General features: G+C 41.4%; 1 protein-coding gene and 5 non-coding genes across 6 annotated transcripts; 2 read left to right on the plus strand and 4 right to left on the minus strand.

Moving 5' to 3' along the window:
* Nucleotides 1-483: 483 nt before the first annotated feature.
* Nucleotides 484-16,617, minus strand: LOC149298270 (sushi repeat-containing protein SRPX2-like). The gene is made up of 10 exons (XM_089487687.1): nt 16,551-16,617; nt 11,341-11,424; nt 9,501-9,692; nt 8,465-8,641; nt 4,872-4,998; nt 3,970-4,091; nt 3,702-3,881; nt 3,343-3,476; nt 934-1,055; nt 484-664 (listed from the first exon to the last, which is right to left on the minus strand). Exons 1-10 carry the CDS (start codon nt 16,615-16,617, stop codon nt 484-486), a joined length of 1,386 nt encoding a protein of 461 aa, XP_089343813.1.
* Nucleotides 3,069-3,141, plus strand: TRNAA-AGC (transfer RNA alanine (anticodon AGC)). Its single transcript has one exon. It is a non-coding gene; the product is annotated as a tRNA-Ala (tRNA).
* Nucleotides 11,980-12,052, minus strand: TRNAA-AGC (transfer RNA alanine (anticodon AGC)). Its single transcript has one exon. It is a non-coding gene; the product is annotated as a tRNA-Ala (tRNA).
* Nucleotides 12,473-12,545, minus strand: TRNAA-AGC (transfer RNA alanine (anticodon AGC)). The gene has a single exon. It is a non-coding gene; the product is annotated as a tRNA-Ala (tRNA).
* Nucleotides 16,618-19,983: 3,366 nt separating the features above from the next.
* On the plus strand, nt 19,984-20,094 carry TRNAL-CAA (transfer RNA leucine (anticodon CAA)). Its single transcript has 2 exons — nt 19,984-20,021; nt 20,049-20,094. It is a non-coding gene; the product is annotated as a tRNA-Leu (tRNA).
* Nucleotides 20,095-21,018: 924 nt separating this feature from the next.
* Nucleotides 21,019-21,129, minus strand: TRNAL-CAA (transfer RNA leucine (anticodon CAA)). Its single transcript has 2 exons — nt 21,092-21,129; nt 21,019-21,064 (listed from the first exon to the last, which is right to left on the minus strand). It is a non-coding gene; the product is annotated as a tRNA-Leu (tRNA).
* Nucleotides 21,130-21,419: the final 290 nt, after the last annotated feature.

Here is a 21,419-nt window from a genome sequence, read left to right on the forward strand (position 1 = left end):
TCATCACACAACATTTCACAACTCTTTTTTTTCAGATCTTCGTTGATATAAAACTCCCCTCTATTTTTTGCCCGCAATACGCTGTATAGTTCTGTAGGGGCCCAATGTTAATTGCCCCCCCTGTTGCTTATGCCTGGGAATGCCGGTGGATACTCCATATCAGCAGCAGTAGTTCATCACAAAATCAAAAGCAATCGGAAAATAATAAAATAGGCAACCCCTTAAAAATAAGTAGCCATAAAAAGGTAGGTTTAAAATATTTGGGTACCAGAGATGTTACCAAGTACTCTGGAATTCAGAGCTATACCTCATCGAGCTCAGGTTAAAGGTTACACAGCTCATTAAGGAAGTTTCTGACAGTCAGTGCAACGGTCAAGATAATTGGCATACATATTTGAACCCATAAAACCTGGTCAATGAGTTTCTCTTTAGCGCTATGGTGTTCAATGCCTGTTTGTTTCAATGTTGTTTCTTAATTGTCCACTAAATACAGTTCTCTCTCTCTGCATCCAGCTGAGTGATCTCCCGAGGGCTGAGTAAATATGTATCGATGAAAGTGAAGATCTCATCAGATGTAGTAGGCTCCATATAACGTTCTCGATCAACACCATACTTGTCAATGAGAACCATGTTAAAATAAGACCGCGAAATGCGCAAGGCTTGTCTGTAGGGAAAAAAATACATCATCATATAAGTATCTCAACCTGGAAACACAATATAGTTTTTGTCTTTTTTACTTTCACATGGGATGTTTACATCATGTGACAGATGTGTGTTTGTGTGCAGAATTCAGATTTTTTTAATGTATACCTTTGAAAGTCTATTCATGTATGCTAAATGATATAATATTTATATCACTAACAATATTACTATGTGTTATCCTGTAAATGCCTTAATATTTCAGTGTCTTTGAGAAATAAAACATTTTACTACCTTAATTGCTCAATGAGTTCTGGCGAGAGTTGCAGATTTCGTACACGACCCACTTCTCTTGGCGATTCTCCCACTAACTCAATCATAATCACATGACGCTGTTCCAAACCACATCTTGCATTCTGAGAATAAAAACATGCTATAATCGGTTCAGTTCCTCACACCTGCCACGAGTTGTATGTTGAATACATGACACATTGGCTTACAAGAGTATAGCGGCTGCTGTGTATTTTCTCTTCTTAATTTTCACTATACTAGAGCTAGTTAGGCTCAGTAGCGTACCTAGCGGAGGGCGGTCCGCACAGGGTGCCGCTCATCAGGGGGGTGCCAACTTGCCGGCACCCGGCACCCCTCCAGAGACAGACAGCAATGTCCGCCGCTGGAGGAGCAGGCTCTCAAGGGAGCGGTATCGGAGGTCTTTAGCAGACCTCCGGCTCTCTTGAGTGATTTTAAGCCGGTTTAAGGATCTCCCTTGAACCCGGCTTAAAATCACTCAAGGGAGCCAGAGGTCTGTTAAAGACCTCCGATACCGCTCCCTTGCGATCCGCGCAGCAACAGCTGCTGTGCACCGGGGTTTGTTGTCAGGTCCCGGCGCACAACACTGAAGCCACGCCCACCGCTGTCCGTGCCCTCTGAACCGGAAGAAGACAGAAGAACTGAAGAAAAGGAGAGAAGAGCATGAAAAGGAGCTGTAAGGAGAAAAGAGGAAAGGTAGGAAAGCATTCAGTGAGAGTGACAGTGAGAGTGGATTGGTGTGTGTGTGGATTGGTGTATGTGTGGATTGGTGTATGTGTGAATTGGTATATGTGTGGATTGGTATGTGTGTGGATTGGTATATGTGTGTGGACTGGTAAGTGTGGATTGGTAAGTGTGGATTGGTAAGTGTGGATTGGTAAGTGTGGATTGGTAAATGTGTGAGAGTGATGGGTGTTATGCTGTACCATTTCCAATGTATTTTTCATTATATAATTATGCTAAAGTACATCATAACTCCCATCACTCTATACTGTTCCATACAGTGGCAGAGCTGGGAGACAGAGGGCTTGCACCCCCACCGCAGGACTTCTGAAAGGTAAGTGAACTTCAAAGAGGGAGAGGGTAGATAGTTAGGAGGGGGTAGATAGGGAGAAGGGAGTGAGACGGGGGATAGGGGGTAGATAGGGAGAAGGGAGTGAGAAGGGGTAGATAGGGCAGAAGGGAGTGAGAAGGGGTAGATAGGGCAATCATACTCCTATCATACCAAGTCTGCGAGTGCCTCCTAGAATCTGGGTATGCCTGGGCATGATAGGAATGTGATTGCTGTTAACAATTATATATATATATATTAATATTGTTATTTAATTGTTTTGTCCTATTTTGGTGTGTTACTTACTTTAAATAAAAGTGTTAGATTTTTTTTATGGTGTGTGGGGGGGGTCATCTTCAGTTTCGGCCAGGTAAATGCTGCATTTTCAGTTTCAGTCCAGAATTCGTTTTGGTGCATCCCTACTACTAATGAAGTGGTAGGACTACACCACATCAATGTTTGGCTTAGTATATAGTGATTGGGGTTATGCTGCACTATTGTCAATGTCTGGCTCAATGTATAGTGATAGGGATTACGCTGTACCACCGTCAATGTGTGCCTCAGTATATAGTGATAGGTGTTATGCTGTACCACCGTCATTGTCTGCCTCAGTATATAGTGATAGGTGTTATGCTGTACCACCGTCAATTTCTGCCTCAGTATATAGTGATAAGTGTTATGCTGTACCACCGTCAATGTCTGCCTCAGTATATAATGATAACAGTAATGCTGTACCACCTTTAGTGTCTGCGCCGGTATATAACGGTAGAAGCTATGCAGTTTTAAAGTGTGTGGGGGGGGGGGGGCACATACAGGATCTGCCCCGGGTGCCAAATACTCTAGGTACGCCCCTGGTTAGGCTTACTGTTTCTACTCATTCGTATTAAGTTCCATTGCCTGAGTAAATTACAGAAACCTTAATGGTTGATTTTGCTGTTGTGATGTTTGAAACTGCCTGGAAAAGTGAAGAATTTGCCACTTTGTGACCTAGAAAACTCTGATATACCAAGCAGATATCTATGGCTGATCCTTTACTGAATCATACCCAGATAAATGACAACAGTCCACAGGGGAATTAGCTCAAATGGTAGAGCGCTCGCTTAGCATGCGAGAGGTAGCGGGATCGATGCCCGCATTCTCCACATACATTTTTTTTTGTTTTTTTTATTATTGATATATAACAGTATATATGTAGTGTGATTGGTACCTATTTTATTGGGTGTTTGGGGGTAGCAGTGGATTTAATAGGGTAAAATACCCAATGGAATTGTTAAATAGGTCATTACAGAACACTGATTTCAAGGGTTTGTACACGTCATCAAAAATGTACAGCTTGCACTTACCTGCAGGGCTGAGTTTTGAAGCCTATAATAGCGATCAGCAGAACTAGGGGCAGAGAGGATAAGGAGACGTTGCTTCTCAAAGAACTGGTCTAGGAAGCCTCCAGCTGAGTTCACATTGACATTTATTTGCATGGCTTCAAAAGAAAATAAATGTTATTCTTAGTACTGTTTTGAAACAGTAAAAATATTACTAACAACACCAAGCACACCAACACATAGCAGAACGTAACCAGAGGGCATGTGCACAGACCTATGTCTCATGATATGGCCAGGGCAGGAGTGTGCGTGTGCGCGTGTTATATATATATATACACGCGTATATATATACGCTCACACATACTTGCTGTTGAATTACTCACCTGTGCAGGTAGCAGGGGTTCCAGCCCAGTTCCGACTGAATAGACAAACTCTGGCAGAGGGTCCATGGCGTTCATATCTTCCCTCACAGTGATACTCACAGGTAGCACCATAGTTATTTCCTGCAGAGCTACAGGTGATGTATCCATGAAGAGGTGGCGTAAGGATGGGGCATCGTCTCACTGAGGCATCAAACACAGCACATGGCTTAAGCTGTACACAGACGTACAAACCTCTTTCAGTTGCGTACATACAAGTATATATTCTCACCTTGCACTTTTACTGTAAATTTACAGCTTGCCCGGTTGTGGGCTCTGTCATATGCAGTGTATCGGATTATATGTTCCCCCTCTGGGAGCTCCGACCCTGGATCTGGACCTCTGAGAGTTACTCTGGAGTGAAAAAAAGAGAATAATGATTATACGCATTTTACATATTAACTGTTCAAATTCCAAAGTGGAGGGGTTTTCCATCATCTTTTCCCCACCACTAATGGTGTGTGTGCACCAAGCAGTAAACTATTATCTGATCTCATAAGTCCCATTAAGAATGAGGTAGCTGTCCATGAGTTTTAAGTCTGTCAAACACAACGTACATTTGCTCCAAGGGCTCCATGTATAAAGTGCACAGAGGCAAAAAGGTGATCCCTTGCAGTGGTGGCAGCGCCACAAGATTTCTGAGGGAACAGCAAGGCTCTGGGCTTGTCTGATGGGTGTAGAACATTGTTTAATAATGCCCCTGCTACCCCCCTTAATTTTAAGTGGATGGGTTTTCCATCACCTTTCCCCTACCACAATATATGCTGTTTGTGCTCCACCCTTTAAGCACTGAAGATGATAAATGTGATTAACAGCTGAAAGATTATCCCCTATAGAAGCGATTGCGAGAAATAATAATGTAACACTTCACATTTTCAGAAATGAAGCCAAATGTACTCCAGTTAAGTACACAATAAAACAGAGGCTTGAAGTGGGTTATGGAGGTATAAAGGTGAATTAAACCTTACCTATGTGATTTATTAACTAAAATAAATAGGATACAATTTGAATGTTAAACTCTTAAACTCTTTGATTTCTATAAGTGTTAGTTTTTTTCATACATACATTTTTCATACATATTTATTAGGCCAAGGGATGGACTGCTATTGAGTAATATCCTGCAGCACAACATACCTTGTGATAACACCATCAGCTGAATCCTTGACCATAGGTTTTCCCCAGTAGACCACAGCAGTCAGTTTCTCTGGTTCGGCAATCTTCACCCGGTCGGTAGGGCACTGGATCTTTGGAGGGTCCACATCTAATGGAAAAATATCAGAAAATTCTACCAAATGCCAAGACCCATGCATTTTATAGAAGTGCCCTTCAAGCATTTTTTCCTATGAACCAGTGCAATTATATCACATGCGCTCTCAACCCTATTTGTGTCTACAGGTCATCGGGCAACTTTTGGCCCAAGCGCAAAGCCTAGCCAAGGCCCAGGAAAATAGTCATCAATCAAATGAATTGGATTCTGTTCTAAATACCATATCCGCAAGTATAAAGTCTTTGCCAATCGGCAGCTGCAGCCTGCAGGACTGGTTAGGGAAATCCGTGATCTCCCCAACCAGTCCTGCAGGCTGCAGCTGCATTTAGGTCACACTCACCAGCGTGCTGTCTGTAACTGAGCGCCGGGCGATGGGATATGACGTTTATATCCAGCCCCGGCGCTCAGCATAAACAGCTGTGCGCAGCCGCACTGCACAGCGGCAAACCAGAAGGAAAGTTGGAACAGAAATCAGAAAGGAGGAAGAGAAATCAGAAAGGAGGAAGAGAAAGCAGACAGGAAGAAGAGAAAGGAGGAAGAGAAAGCAGAAAGGAGGAATAGAAAGCAGAAAGGAGGAAGAGAAAGGTAAGAGATGTGGAAAACGAAGGTGGGAAGGTGGGAAGGTGGGTGGGGGGGTCTGATGTGGAGAACAAAGGTGGGTGGGGTCTGATGTGGAGAACGAAGGTGGGTTGGGGTGGGGGGGTCTGATGTGGAGAACTAAGGATGGGTTGGGGGGGTCTGATGTGGAGAACGAAGGTGGATTGGGGGGGTCTGATGTGGAGAACGAAGGTGGGGTGGGTTGGGTTGGGGGGGTCTGATGTGGAGAACGAAGATGGGGGGGGTCTGATGTGGAGAACGAAGGTGGGTGGGGGGGGTCTGATGTGGAGAACAAAGGTTGTGGAGGGGGGTCTGATGTGGAGAACAAAGGTTGTGGAGGGGGGTCTGATGTGGAGAACGAAGGTGGGGGGGTCTGATGTGGAGAACGAAGGTGGGGGGTCTGATGGTAGATTTGTGTGTGCATATACATATGGTGAGGCATGTGTATGGGCACTTTGGCAGGCATATGTGCGTGTGTATAGGGCAGCTGTGTATATGTGCGTGTATGTGCATACGTGTGTATGGGCTGTGTATATGTGTACGTCTGTATAGGCAGTGTATATGTGTACGTCTGTATGGGCAGTGTATATGTGTACATCTGTATGGGCAGTGTATATGTGTACGTCTGTATGGGCAGTGTATATGTGTACGTCTGTATGGGCAGTGTATATGTGTACGTCTGTATGGGCAGTGTATATGTGTATATAAGAAGTGTATTTGTCTTATAGTGTATACGTCTGTGTAAGTATGTGCAAGGGCAGTGAATATTTATGGGGAGGCGTGTGTGTGTGTGTGTGTGTGAGCAGTTTATGTATGTTTGGGCAGGCGTGTATAAGGGTAGTGCATTTGTGTGAGTACTGGCAAGTGTGTATCTGCAGGCAATTGCAGAGTATATGTGTGTTTTTGTGGGCAGGCATGCGTAAGAGCAGTGCATATGTGTGTATGAGCAGGCATGTTGTACTTAAAGGGAACATAATGATTCCCTGTAACACATGTTTAACCCATTGTGTGTGTGTATGTTAGTGTGTGCATGCGTGTGTATGTTATTCAAGTGTTTAAGCGTGTGGATATGTTCCTGTGTGCATGACGTGTTAGGAGTCTTAGATGGTTCCTTCAGTACATCATAGTAGTCTCTGTGGCCGTGTCCAGTGGGGTCCATCTGTGGTTGTAAGATTTTTCTTTTTTTTGTGAGTTTCTGTTGGAATTTTCTCCCATTCATCTTGTAGAACGTTTTATGAGCTGAAGGTGATAAACCAAGACATTTTAGACAACACTATGCTTCTAACTTTGTGGGAAAAGTTTTGGGGAAGGTCCTTTTCTATTCCATCATGACTGTGCCCCAGTGTACAAAACAAGGTCCATAAAGGCATGGTTGCAAAAATTCCCCACAGAAACTCCAAAATCTTGTGGAAGTCGTTCCCAGAAGAGTGGAAGCCGTTATAGCTACAAAGGGGGACCAACTACATATTAATGTCTATGTATTTATAATGCAATGTCATAAAAGTCCTTGTTGGTGAAATGGTCAGGTATACCCTACCAGTAAAAAAGCTATCCCCCCCAGATTTTTAGGGGTTCCTACACCCATGTATCTACTACTAGATAAAGATAGCACTGTGATGACAATCTCTATACTTTGACTTTCAGCTTAGGTGCTCAGTGACCAAGCAGAGCATGTTTTGAGAAAGTTTGCTAAAGACTTTTCTTCTAACAGTTATTATGCCTCAAAGTTCTTACAGATCTTAACTGACCACTTGACCTGCTGCCTTTGTCTGAATACACCGTGCTGCATACTACAGCCAATATTTACGTTTTTGTGTTCTGTATTGCCTATCCTTTTCGGTATTTCTTTTTTCCCTTTCCAGCACATTTTTGTTGTTAAAAAATAGCTTGTATCTGGAACACAAACTCTTTAGAAATAATGCCCTAAAGGCTGGTGAAGACTGAGCTGCACCTGTAAAAAGGGGTTATCAATAGACTTGTGCATTCGTCTTCGGGCGAACATGAAAACGAACATGAAGAGTGCGTTTTCGTGTTCGTTCCGAAGACACGCCGAAGAGAAGACAGCAGCGGTAAAACGTAGGCGAAGACGAAGACACACACCACGAAGATCTTCGTAATCGTCTTTGTCTACCATTCCCCCCCCCTTCTAACTTTCCGGAAGTGGAAATCCGCAGGTTTGCCGTCACGGGTTATAGGGCAGTGCGAATGAGCCTATTGGTCGCCTACAGGGACCTCCTCTGGCATCAACCAATTGGTTGATGCCAGAGGAAGACCCTGCAGGTGATCAAAAGGGTCATCCCACTGGTCTCCCTCCCTGTTCAATTAGTTAAATGTCCGTACAAGCGACTTTATTGGTCGCTCGTACGGACATTTAACTAATTGAACAGGGAGGGAGACCAGTGGCATCTGCAGGGTAAGTTACGGCACCAGGAGTTAACAGTCTGTACGAGCGACCCTATTGGTCGCCAGCAGGGGGCTCGTCTGGCATCAACCAATGGCAGACGAGCCCCCTGCTGACGACCAATAGAGTTGCTCATATGTACATTTAAACTCCTGGCGCCAGACCTGCATTAACCCCGTATTAACCCCTTAAACGAAGAAAAAACGAACACGAAGAATGTCCACGAATATTCGCCCGAAGAGAAGACGGGAAGGGGCAAATATTCGCGGAATACGAAGATTTCCCCCCCCCCCCCGAAGACGAGCACGAAGACGAACATGAAGAGCCCCCTGGTGCCCAAGTCTAGTTATCAATCATGCAATTCAGGGTAAAATGTGTACTTCTAAATATTTCATAATACTAATAGCAAATATAATGCAGTGAGAGTTCCTGGGTGTGTAAAGTATAGGCCTGAAAATTTACCTACACAGACAGGCTCTCCACCACTCCACAGGCCATCTTCCATACAGATCCGACTACGGTCTCCCTCTATCTGGTAGCCTTGGGCACAAGAGTAATCACAGCGGGAACCCTCATAAACACCAGCTGCACACTGGTAAGAGCCATGAGGCAGTGAGGGCAGCACATGGCACTGAATCCCTGGAAATAAAATAAAAAATCTGTTATAATATTCAGCATTGAATTAAAAAATGCAGAACCCGAGACGTAACAGCACAGAAGGCAGAGTGTTTTAGTTTTGATTTCAGCTACGGTTGACATCACTCATGCCCACGTGTTCACCACATTACAGATACTGGCATACTGGCTTTTTACTTGTCATTGAACTGCAATTCCTCTGATTGCCCATATGGATGGCAGAATTGTAGTTCAGTTACAGGCACCTAAGCAAATTTTCACTGCCCCCAGTATGCAGTTGCTGTAGATATACCGGTAATAATTGTCAGAAAAACATTTAACTTTTACAAGCTTTACAACATGGCTCTCCACAAAATGCAACATATAGTTCAGCTTCACCAGAGGCAAAGGATTTCACCTCAGCACCATCATTTGTAAAACTGAAACGCAGAAGTCTACCAAGAAAGAGGGTCAGACTGGTGATGACAGGATGCCCCTGGCCAGCAGCTGCCTGATAATGCAATAGTGGCCAATGACTGTAAATGTGTGTGGCTCTGTTGGACATTGGCCTGGAATGCATGATGGCTATTTAGGCCTGTCAAGAAATACTATGTAATGATAAGTACCAATTACCACCTGTGACTAGAAGAAAGAATTCCAAGTAGAAGTTCACAGGAAGGGTAATAATTTGCAACTGTTGGTTAAAGCTCATGTTCTCATTGTTCTGTATTGCATTTTCTTATTGGCTGGTGCCCATAAGTGATAACCAAAAAAATGTAAGCTAGGATCAGCCACTGTTCTAGAAGCAGAATGGTCTGTTAGTCTTGCTGTTGCATTTGTCGGAAAACTAATTTGTTTAAGTTCACCACCTATCTATACTTACTTCTACAGTATGCAAACCCAGACCAGCGCCGACTTGGTAAGCACTGTACTGAACTCTGTCCAATGAGTCGGAAACCCTGATCACATGACAAGCGGCATCGCGTCCCCAAGGTGCTACGGTAACCCCCTCCCCGGGGGGAATAGCAAGCAGCTTCTCCATCCTGTAACTTGAGGTCATAGCACCAACGAGGAGCTGGAGTAAATACAAAGCATTCACAGTCATTATATTATAAATACTGTATTTGCTTGATTATAAGACGATGAGAAGACTAAAATCCAGATCCCCCGCAGCTGCAGGGGACCTGGATCCTCCTGTCCCCCCCCGGCCTCCTTACCGGAGCTTCTGAGTCCCCGGTGTGTGGCCGCGGCAGCGTGTAGAGCTCTACGCGATTCGCGTACACAACTTCCGCTGCAGCCGGAAGGAGGTGTGGCTAGCAGCGGGGGTTGTCTGTGTCCATCGTGCAGACCTTCCCCGGCTGTCAGAGATCAGAGTTCCCCAGTGCGGTGAATTCTCTCTGACAGTCAGGGAAGGTCTGCGCGATGGACGCAGACAACCCCCGCTGCTAGCCGCACCTCCTTCCGGCTGCAGCGTCAGTTGTCTACGAGAATCGCGTAGAGCTCTACACGCTGCCGCGGCTACATGATAGGGAACTCAGAAGCACCGGTAAGTTTGGGGGGGGCGGGGGAAGGGAGTGTTAAATGGGGGGCATAAGGCATTTCTGTAGCAGAGTGCTCTGTGAAATGCCTTTTAACCCCCTTAATGCTGCTCTGCCTCCAGAAATGCCTTTTTAACCCTCTATATGCCACTCTGCCTCCTGAAATGCCTTAAACCTCCCTATATGCCACTCTACCCCATAATATGCCTTTTAACCCTCTAAATGGCAGAGTGGCATATAGGGGTATAAGGCATTTCTGGAGGCAGAGTGGCACATAGGGGGTCAAAAGGCATATCATGGGGCACAGTGGCATATAGGGTTAAAAGGCATATCATGGGGCACAGTGGCATTTAGAGGGTTAAAAGGCATATCATGGGGCACAGTGGCATATAGGGGGTATAAGGCATTTCTGGGGCAGATGTGCATAACTGGGGGGGGGGCAGGTTGGAAAATAGAAGGAAATAAAACCAAAATATTTTTCTCAATCATAGCTTTTATTAAAAAAATAGTTTATATGAATTAACATTTACTGGTAAAACATTTTTCCTATAGGGTCGTCTTATATTCAGGCTTTTTCTTTTTTCCTAAATTAATATTCAGATTTGGGGGGTCATCTTATAATCAGGGTCATTTTATAATCGAGGAAATACGGTACTTGGCTTTGAAATATAGCAGAAGTCATTCTTTTTAAGCAGGCTACTGTAATACCCCAAATGGGCAGATTCGAGGTTCCTGTCCCATTAGTGTCATGTCAGAGAATTTAGCCATTACATTATCATGTTCTCAGATTACTTTAATCACAGGTGATTTTTCCATGAGTCAAGGAAAGTCCATCATGTTGAATCATTTTGTCCCAGTGTATTAACCATTTACTATCTCCAGGGCATTATATTGCTAAAGGACTAACAACTATATGTTACTACTGGTAAAGGCAGGTAGAGAACTTTCTTCCCTAAGGGACAAAAAAATCTACCAACCCAAATAGACGTGTTCTCTAATTAGGAAACATCAGCATTATTGGCCAATACAGATAACAAAATAGGACTACATGAAATGAATCAGGTTAAATGAGGTTAATCCATCCTCATGTTTCTTTAGCTTTACATATTAGAAAATCAATTAGTGTGTTTGTAAATGTAAATTAGAAACAAAATATAAAAGATAACAACAATAATACGGGTTTACCTCTATAATCCAGTAAAGGACCAGAAGGACGGGCTTCAACATACACTTCATTGTTATAGCTCTCATCAGCTGGGTATCCTGAGCCTAGCAGGAGACACAATAAAAATATACAGTAACACTCAGTGGCTATATATATATATATATGGTTACTAAAAGGAATGATGTATAAAGTTTAAACTCTTATTAGCAATTGTAGTGTTAATAATGTTGTATCATCCACAATGAGATTTCTTATACATGAAGAATCTGAAGGTAGATAAGAATCACTTGACCGTCTAAAATAAAGATATATGTGGAGAATGCAGGCATTGGTCAGTACTGTACAGGGGTTATTATTTATTGTTTTATATAGTGCCATTATACTCTGTAGCACTGTACAATGGGGAGACAGGACATAACAAGTTGTATATAACACAATAATTTGACCTACAGAAACAACAGGTAAGGAAGACCCTGCTCAAAGAAATTTATAATCTAGAGGGTTCACTAATCTAGGGGGTTTTACTAAAAACTAAGTTTTAGCTGTTGCATTAGTATTAAGATCAACTCAGTTTTTCTTGATTAGACCCATTAAGGTATTATAAAATTTCATTTTTTTACTTGATTAGTTCCATTTAAATATTAACCAAAATTGACCCATGGAGAATGCGGGCATCGATCCCGCTACCTCTCGCATGCTAAGCGAGCGCTCTACCATTTGAGCTAATTCCCCTCATTGGTGCCTTCTGTTATAGGATACAGCCCATTGAAATTCTCATCAGCACACTCTGCTGCTCCAGCATTAAAGTGTAGGGTGCGGCCGCGCATATCCAGTCATTGGCCACTATTGCATTATCAGGCGGCTGCTGGCCTTAAAGTGTCCTGTCATCACCAGCCCAGACCTCTTTCTTGATAAACTTCTATGCTTCAGCTTTACAAATTATGGCACCTTAATTCCCCTTACTGGTGTCCTGTGTTATAGAATACAGCCTATTAAAATTCTGGATAGCAGTACCAAACAGGTTTTGCCACATCTTTTTACTAAAAAAATATAAATTTTTGCAGTTGCAGCAATGGTGAGATCTACTGAGAAAGACAATTTTAGTTTTTCTTTTGGGTTAGGCCCATTAATTTATTAACCAAAACACACATTTGGAGAATGCGGGCATCGATCCCGCTACCTCTCGCATGCTAAGCGAGCGCTCTACCATTTGAGCTAATTCCCCTTAATGGACCCTCTGTGACAGAATAAAGCCTATTGTTCTGGACAGCAGTCCCAAACAGGTTTTGCCACATCTTTTTACTAAAAAAAAATATAAATTTTTGCAGTTGCAGCAATGGTGAGATCTACTGAGAAAGACAATTTCTGTTGTTTTTTGGTTAGGCCCATTAATTTATTAACCAAAACACACATTTTGGAGAATGCAGGCATCAATCGCGCTACCACTCACGTGCTAAGCAAGCGCTCTACCAATTCCCCACTGGTGATACTGCTGCTGCGACACAGATAACATATTTATCACACCTTAAGCGACTATGTCTTACAAGACATTGGTCATTTTTTTAAAAGTCTACATATATTCAAAACAATACATCTCAATTCCCTCCATGCAACAAATTCTGGACAGGAATTCCTGTAGCCTACAAGCCATAGCTTTATATTGTAGTATCGTTATATCATGTTGTATTTAGTTTTGCAATTATTATATTATTCTGCTTGAAAAACAATCTAAATAACAATCGGACATTCAACAAAAAGACACAAAATACATTTTAATAATCTGGGACAGAGACATGCATATAGTCAGATACGATGTTAGACAGGGCTGGACTGAAGATGACTCAGTGGGCCTGGCACTTTAAGGCACTATCAAGGGCTGCTGGCTGGATATGCCTGCCTGTACATGGTTTTATACTCATGCAGAGTGCAGCCCCACATATCCAGCCGGGGCCACACACTACAGAACCCAATCTGCTGCTGGCTGGAGCAGTAAGTAGGGGGCGCTACTGGTCAGTGGCACAATGTACATTTGCCTGGTGAACCAAATGACCAGTGTGGGCCTGTTGGTAGAAGATTCTAAAGAGTATGTTGGGACTTTGGGGCTCAGGGAGGGAAGCCCCTGTTAATGCCATGGGACTTGAATCTGAGCAGTAAGTTTGTATCCGGCTACGCCAAAAAGGCACAACTGTTTTGAGGCCTTTCATCACTTTTGTAATAAGAGAGTCCTTGCATGTCATGCAAAGTCTTATAAGAACCATAACGTGTACAGAGGGAAGGCATTTATGGTATTCCACGATTGTTAGAGAAAGTATGAACACAGCTTGGGCTAAATAATGGCATTCCAGAGCTTTGAAATCATTTATGCATTAAATTATGAGGGAGGACCATGTTAGGAGTGTTTGTGGGCGTCCAGCCAAGCACATCTTGCATAGCTTCATAGCTTGCTGTTGCTAAGATGTCTGCACTGTGGTTTAATAACTAGCTTCAAATGGAATAATTCATAAGAAACAGACTTACTGGAGGAAACATGTGAAAGTGACCATGTACACACTTATATACAGTATACAGTTTATACATAGCTATCTACTGACCAAATATGCCAGCCAAATCAGCACACACTTGGCTTAGATTCTCATAAAGATGGTCACCACACAGGAAAACATTAGTTATGAGGTATGAACAAGGCAACAGCATGTGTTGAGTAATATAGGGCCTTATTCACTAAGTTTGAAGTTTGCAAGAGAGTTTGCACTTTTAACTCATTGACTTCATTATGCATTAAGAAGTGTCAAGCTTAATACGTTTTTCCAAGAATAACCTGTCTGGCCATGTTTATGGTAGTGTTGGATATGTAAGAGCCAACCAAGCTCCTCTTAAAGTCTGGTCCTACAAACTCACCACCAAACACCTACTGTAATGAACAAATGCCTCAGAAGCCAATGAGGGAAATTGTAACCAAATTTGCACAGCTGGTTACTATATTAAGGAAATGTCTCTGTGATGGTATGCTGTATGCATATGGAGTCCCACAAATAGAAAAAACTGGAACATTTTAAGGCTTTATAGCTTTCAGGCTCCCAAAAGTAAGTTTGTAAGAGTAGCAAAAAAATACCGGTATTTTATGGTCTTTCATTCCACAAACTACCTAATATTTATAATAAAATCCATTTGTAGAATAGCTACTCAAACAGAGAATAATAGAAACATCCCCAGGTGGTCTGCCAGTAAAGTGACTAACATGAGTTTAAGCAGAACTTTTAATTAAGTTCCAAAGCCAGATAAAATAAGGGACAGGGTGTTATTCCATTCTTCAAGCTCGTAGATACTGTAAAATCTCATAGTCCTTTATATGATTTTGTCAACGCTTCATGTTGCTTATATATTTTTTGCAATGTTGGGTCTAATTGCAGAGCAAAAATACAGAAAAGTATTCACATGCCATTGTGAAAAGGCAACAAATAAATACAAGCTTGGTGCATTTAGAAAAGATTACAGCTTGCTGCAATGGTATCGTTTTACAAGTAATATACTCTACTTTTTGAGCTATTTTCTCAAACCATGGTAGACTTGTTGGGTTTCTTTTCCACCCACTAAAACCCCAAGACTTCCAGGGTTTAGAAGAGAAATGCTTGGTAAGATGTATTTAACTTCTGGATAGGCAATTTCAGGAATGAGGGCTATGCGTTCGGCAGTAAATAGTGTTTGATGAACCTGTCCAGCATTTATTATATTTATGTGTTTATATCCAAAGATATAGAATTCAAAATCCGCTGTGCAACGTGTCTTCTGATGGGTGTGTGTGTCTGGTGGGGCTTAGTTGAACCTCTTATTAATTAGGTCCAAGGTGTGAATGAATGTCTACCTCTAGTACAAGTGAGTAGGCTGACCAGTGGCACAACGCATGCTGAGCTGGGAACAAGAGCAGCCGAACACCAGCTTGCCTATAGGTCTAGAAAGCTATGGAGTAACTGATTAACATTCCAGAGGTGCCGGTTTCTTGTCTGTACCTGAGGACACCTGGTGGAGGCCTGATCAATAACAGTGAAGGGAAAATGCTAATGTCTGAACATGTTAAAAACGACCGTGGCCCTCATGGTGACTTGGGCATGTGAACTGCATTCCTATAATCCTAAATTACTTTAAACGCAGCAACACAGTTACAGAGAGATATCTAAAAGCATTGCAATCTGTTGCTCAAGGGTTCTGACATCTGTTTTCCAAAGTAGAATGACTCATTGAATGGAAATAATTGTAAAAACATTACTTTTGTTTCTTGAATAAAAGCCACATAAAGCGGTTCTTTTATAACCTCATCTCCCAAGACGCTAGGGCTTAAAGGAATGTACAACTCATGTTTAACACGTCTAAGTACCATTTCTGAGAGAAAGACGACAGAATGACACATACGGAAAAAAAGACAACCACAGGAAGACAACTTAACCCGCTCATAACTTTTAATACTGTATAATGTATAATGTGTGTAATATTTTCCGGATATCATTTCATTTTAATACAACTGATTCAACATGCATGGGATACCTTATTATTATAAATAACAGATCACAGATAATGGCTCGGCTTTGATTAAAAGGACTCTCCAGTGTCCCATGCAGCCTCATCAATGAAGAATGCACATTAAGGTACTGTGTAATATGTAATATGCATTCTTCAACCTGTTACAATAAAACATATTAACCTTTATGAGAAGCTTCAGCTCCAGAGTTCAGCTGAACGCATCTCTTGCAAGCCTAGGACCGCAGGGGAGCAAGGAAAGAAGCAAATGCACATGGGGTTCCGCAGAATCCCTCCATGAATTCGAAACGTGGAGCACAAGAAAATATAAAGGAGACATTCCGTCATCATAAGAATTAAAGTGCTTATGAACTGGCATGTCTCTTTAATATAATCAGATTTGATGTGTGTTGATAGCAGTAGAGCGGGAGCATCCCAGATCATTACTGTACCCACCACTGGTTTGACAAATGGCTTAGAGTTTATCAGCAAATCACTGTGTTAAACCACTATAAATCTATACTATATCCACTACCCCAAATCCACCAGTCCAGCATGCTTTTAATACGAATTCCTTCTGTGTCCCAATTTTAGAAGTTCTCTGAGAAACATCCAGAAATAAGTCAAATGACATTAGGTGAGAAAACATCAAGCTGATTCAACTTCTATAAAATCCTTAAAAAAATGGAAAGTAAAACAACAAAAAAGCAGTTTTTACCTTCATAATACAGAGATGTTCCCAGTCTGGTGAAAGCAAGCAGTAAAAGAGGTATTGATTGTTCCATAGCAGGTAGAACACTGACTGGCCTTAATTCCAGGAATATTCCGAGTCTTCTCGGCACGCAGCACAATCTGCAGGGAGGAAATGAATGTTGCAGCTGAATGGAGACAGTGAGTATTTTGTGTATTCTACCAATGGAAACAAATATACTTAATGAAAAAAAAACTGTTCCTTTTAAGTGCATCTGACATATTTTAGATTTTTGTCTTACTAAATGTGTGTTTTTATTTTGAATCATATCGGGTATGTTCTAGACATTATTTAACAATACTAGAAATGTACCTTGCTTGGCCTTCTGTGGCCAATATTAAATAATTTTCTATGTACCTGCGTGGCTGGCCCAGGGGCTGTATCTGCTCTAAAGAAGCTGAGAATTTGGAACCCATCAGCTAACTCCTAGAACTACCTTAAAGATAAAAAATATCAATATAACCGGACGCCCTGAGCAGTTCTCCTATGGCATTACACAATGGCTGGCTCTGCTTACCTGTCCTGAGCTCACCTCTGATCTTCCTCTGATAAAGAGCTCTCTAGTGACCTGTTCATTAACAGAAATGTACAAAGAACCAGATGTTCTCCTCTGAGGTATGGAATTCACTGACGAGAGAGGTGGTGCTATCAAATTTAATAGGTGCCTTCAACAAGGGCCTGGATATTTTTCTTAGAAAAACAGTCAGCTTCTGTACTCGCTAATAAAACAGATTTAGTGGGTATGCCTTGCGGGAATAATTATTACAAAAGAGATTGAAGGTTAAGGAAAACTGTGTGCTGCCGGTGACATGTTTCACTATTTTAATTATGCTTTTACATAGGACTTTATAGCACTATACAGTAAATTACTATTCTTACAAGTGCTGTGGTGTGGTATTAGGGAAATTGAGAGTAAGACAATGTTTTTTTTAAACATTCCCATCCCTGGAGTTGACAAGAAACAGGCATGCAAAAGATCCAAATAACATACAAATGACGTTCATTGTAACATGGCTGACCTGCATCTCGTGATTGCAATTGACACAATTTGCTTTGAACAAATGTTTCCACCTTCTTATGAAATGCCTACATATGGTTTGCTTGTTGAGTAATTGTTTCATTGAGTTACATTTTAACAAATGTGGTGGATTAGCAAATGTCTTGTAGAATTTATTGATCTAAACGTAGTATAGGATGTTCTCAGACTATATTTTGGTCACTAAACACTAACATTCGGACAATAGTTTGGCCATTAAGGTTGGTTAGTTGTAGAGTCTGAGCTTCAGTTGTTCATGACTTATGTTCTTGCCATGATGATACCGTTGTGTGCTGAATCAACTTCACCCAGGGTGCTAGACATTCAACATCACCCCAGCCTTTCCGACCTCAGAGGAGGAGAAACTGGTATTCAACGATCTTGCCAATGGCAGATGGAGAAACAGAAGATGTTCTGCCTTTCAAAGGTCTATAATTAGGAGTAATTATGGTTTTGACCAAAATAATTCTATTTTACTGAGCAAACATACATTGCTTGACATTGGAATAAAGAAAAATGACCTAAAAACAGGATGGCTGCATAAAACAATGGGGGCCAACAAGCTTTCTTTGAGCTTGAGAGGCCTTATGATTGCAACTACCTGATATAAATTATTGTTTTAAGATGACATGTTAAATCAATAACTTTGGGTCTTTTTGTGTCCCCTGCTGCCTTTTTCACAAGGACCTTTTTTGCCAATTTAATACTTATTATGAGTTGACTGACCAGAGCTTGAGTCATATCTTCAAGAAAGATGGCAAGTAGACCTTAGACGATGAAATAGTTCCTAGCTCGGATTGTTGGTCATTGGCAGTCCAGATTTTAAAATAATAATAAAATAAGAAACACAATGGGTTCATAGTTCAGACACATATAGCAAAAAAACTCAAAACTCTTGGAACTAAATTAATCAGTGAAAACTTTCTATAGCTTGGGTGATTTGTTCATCAGTGTAATTACTGCACTTTTAAGATTCTTCTCATAGCATGGGTGGATGCCTTACAAAGGCAGGTTGAACAATCGACAACAATCATACATATACATATATTTCATTTAATCTGTAAATGGATTTACATGGGTTTAGCCAGTTTATATAACTATAAAAAGGAGGATTTAGGGAAACCGAGACAGATCCTTCTTACGCCTCACAATAACATCGACCACCGCAGTTACTTGTATTTTATTTTTTGTATGTGCATTCTAAGCTTATCTACTTTTTAGGTATCATAATTTGAGGGTTCAAAAGTACATTCTGCTTGTTCCATAAGAGAAGTGCTAGAAAACACAAGAATAAAGCCATATCGTCTTTTTTGAATATAGGCTTGAGAAATTAAACCAGAGAATAAACTAAATGTCAGAATAAATGTGTTGCAGTAATTGTGAGGATCGGTTATATCCAACAGATGTCACTACGGCTTTTGAATTATAGTAGGAAATGATAATTGAGATTTTTTGAACTGTCATATCACACTGAACGTGCAGCTATACATTAAATTCCATGCAATGCTCCTTACCGAGTCCTTTGAAGACGATAATCTCCTTAGTAACGTGCGGAAGGGGATTAAATACGTTTTATAAGGATCCAGCTGCTGTAGCCCAGATGTTCAGACGTCTGAATACTGCCAGGAGACTTCTGATGAATAGAAGAGGAGAGGGAAGGTTTAGGGGCGGAGGAGGAAAAAGGCTTGCATTTGCCAAACAGCAGCTTGGCTTTTTTCATTTGGGTGATATAGCAACTCATTTTTGTAAGAAGTTGTGCTCAGTTTATTAACCCTTTGCTTACTCATCCAAGCAAATGTTTCAAAAAATGTAGGTTAGCTTTTATGTATATTTCGCAAAGTGGTAGGTTTCTAGGGACCGTCTCTGGAAGTCCAGGAGAGCTGGCAAGTATGGGGACTTAAATAGGGTAGTAAACCTTAATGTGGCAAACAGAATAGCAAACAGATGGGGTCCATGAATATAACAGCCAAACCTACAGCTTCTGCTGGGGCAGATTGGCATATCTGGGGGGGCAGAGTGGCATATCTGGGGGGGGCGAAGTAGCATATCAGGGGGACAGAGTGGCATATCCATAAGTAAGGTGCATTATGAATTAAGGGGGACCTTAAAATGGCTATTGGTTTTCTGTTTGTGTATATAACATATGCTGACTAACTGCATAATAGATACCAAAAATATTAAAATACATGTATTCCTGTGTATTAGGTAAAATACTATTTTACTATTCCACTAATGTCTATTTTTTCTTTAAAAAATATTTTTTTCTTTAAAATAGCACCAAACTTTTAGGGTGCGGCCTATAATCGGGTACGACCTATATTCGAGCCAATATGGTATGGTGCATAAACCTAACAAATATAAGTTGTCAGGATGGCCGAGTGGTCTAAGGCGCCAGACTCAAGGGACAGTCTCTTCCCATAGCTTGGGTGTTCTGGTCTCCGAATGGAGGCGTGGGTTCAAATCCCACTTCTGACACAGCTTTTTTTGTGACATCTTCATTTCTTTGACAGACATTTCATAAAGAATGAAGTTTTGGTGCTCCAGCAATACTCAATTGTCTTAATTGTCAGCTGCGCCCAGAGCAAAACAGCATTTTCAGTAAACGCTACTCCCATCTTAGAGCAACATTTGTCCTTTTAATCACCCAGTTTCCTCCCTTACTATATCCACTCCTCTCTTACCCATCATTAAACAGATAGTAAATGGAAAAAAATAAAACCATGCTTTATGTTTGACAAGTATTTACCTCACTGCAGACTCTGAATAATTGCATAGTCCCCATACAACTGTACTATTCAAAGGTGGTACTGAAAAAATTATATTAAGTTACAAACTCTCTAAAACCCTACACGATCAGCCTAGCCTGACACCATTGAAACATCACATACCCCAAGATTTCAGGTGTCCAAACTAAGACATCTTCATTGGGGTGCATGGCTATTGACGGGCAGGTTTGGAGCTATAGCCAGGACCAGAGGCAACTAAATTACCCCTCATTAGGTAGTGAGATCAAACACCAGCATATGATGTCATATCCCAATTCAGAGGTCAGGTGTGAGCTGTGGTTGAAGCCTGTGCTGCAACAATTGAATTTGCTGCTCTGTGGGCTGGTCAGGGGAAATCACAGGATCTGCTCAATCAGCCCTTGATCCCCACTGACCGAAAATCAGGACCTGTAGAAAACAAAACACTTGGGAGATATTAGCCACTGTTATTGTTATAAAATGTTTAGCATTATACCTGAAATTGAAGCTTCTATAGGATATATGACCATTGTCATACAATTTCCTTAAAGCTATATTTGTTCTTATATTTTCCTTTTATGGTGTATTCTGTATATATGGTAAGGGAAAATAAAAGGACAGAAGAAATAAAGCAATTCCACTGCTAAGAAAACATTGTCAGAAGTGGGATTTGAACCCACGCCTCCATTTGGAGACCAGAACACCCATGTACATGGAAGAGTGAGGCTCTTGAGTCTGGCGCCTTAGACCGCTCGGCCATCCTGACAACTGCTTGCAGGGGTGGGGATGACACCAGAACAATACCAGGAAGCTACCACCTTCTTCCTACATATACTGCAAACCTTTTCACAAACTTACCGAGTTCTCTCTTTTCAAAGATAAGTAATAAAAAGCTCATTGGATGGAAAATTAAATATATGAAAAATGAGCAATGAAAAATCAGCCGTTAATCCCCACTGACCGAAAATTAGGACCTGTAGAAAACAAAACACTTGGGAGATATTAACCGCTGTTATTGTTATATAATGTTTAGCGTTATACCTGAAATTGAAGCTT

Source organism: Sceloporus occidentalis, unplaced genomic scaffold, assembly GCF_023333645.1.
Source record: "Sceloporus occidentalis isolate IW3139 unplaced genomic scaffold, rSceOcc1.0.p SCAF_34, whole genome shotgun sequence".
In the NCBI taxonomy this organism is placed as follows: Eukaryota; Metazoa; Chordata; class Lepidosauria; order Squamata; family Phrynosomatidae; genus Sceloporus; species Sceloporus occidentalis.

What these genes read in the sequence shown, in the direction of transcription:
- LOC149298270 (XM_089487687.1), bottom strand. Translation starts at nt 16,617, where the DNA reads ATGGAACAATCAATACCTCTTTTACTGCTTGCTTTCACCAGACTGGGA. An exon ending in TCCTTTACTGGATTATAGAG is followed by an intron (nt 9,693 to 11,340) that starts GTAAACCCGTAT and finishes TATTTACTCCAG; the next exon opens with CTCCTCGTTGGTGCTATGAC. An exon ending in TGGAGAGCCTGTCTGTGTAG is followed by an intron (nt 4,999 to 8,464) that starts GTAAATTTTCAG and finishes TTTTTCCATTAG; the next exon opens with ATGTGGACCCTCCAAAGATC.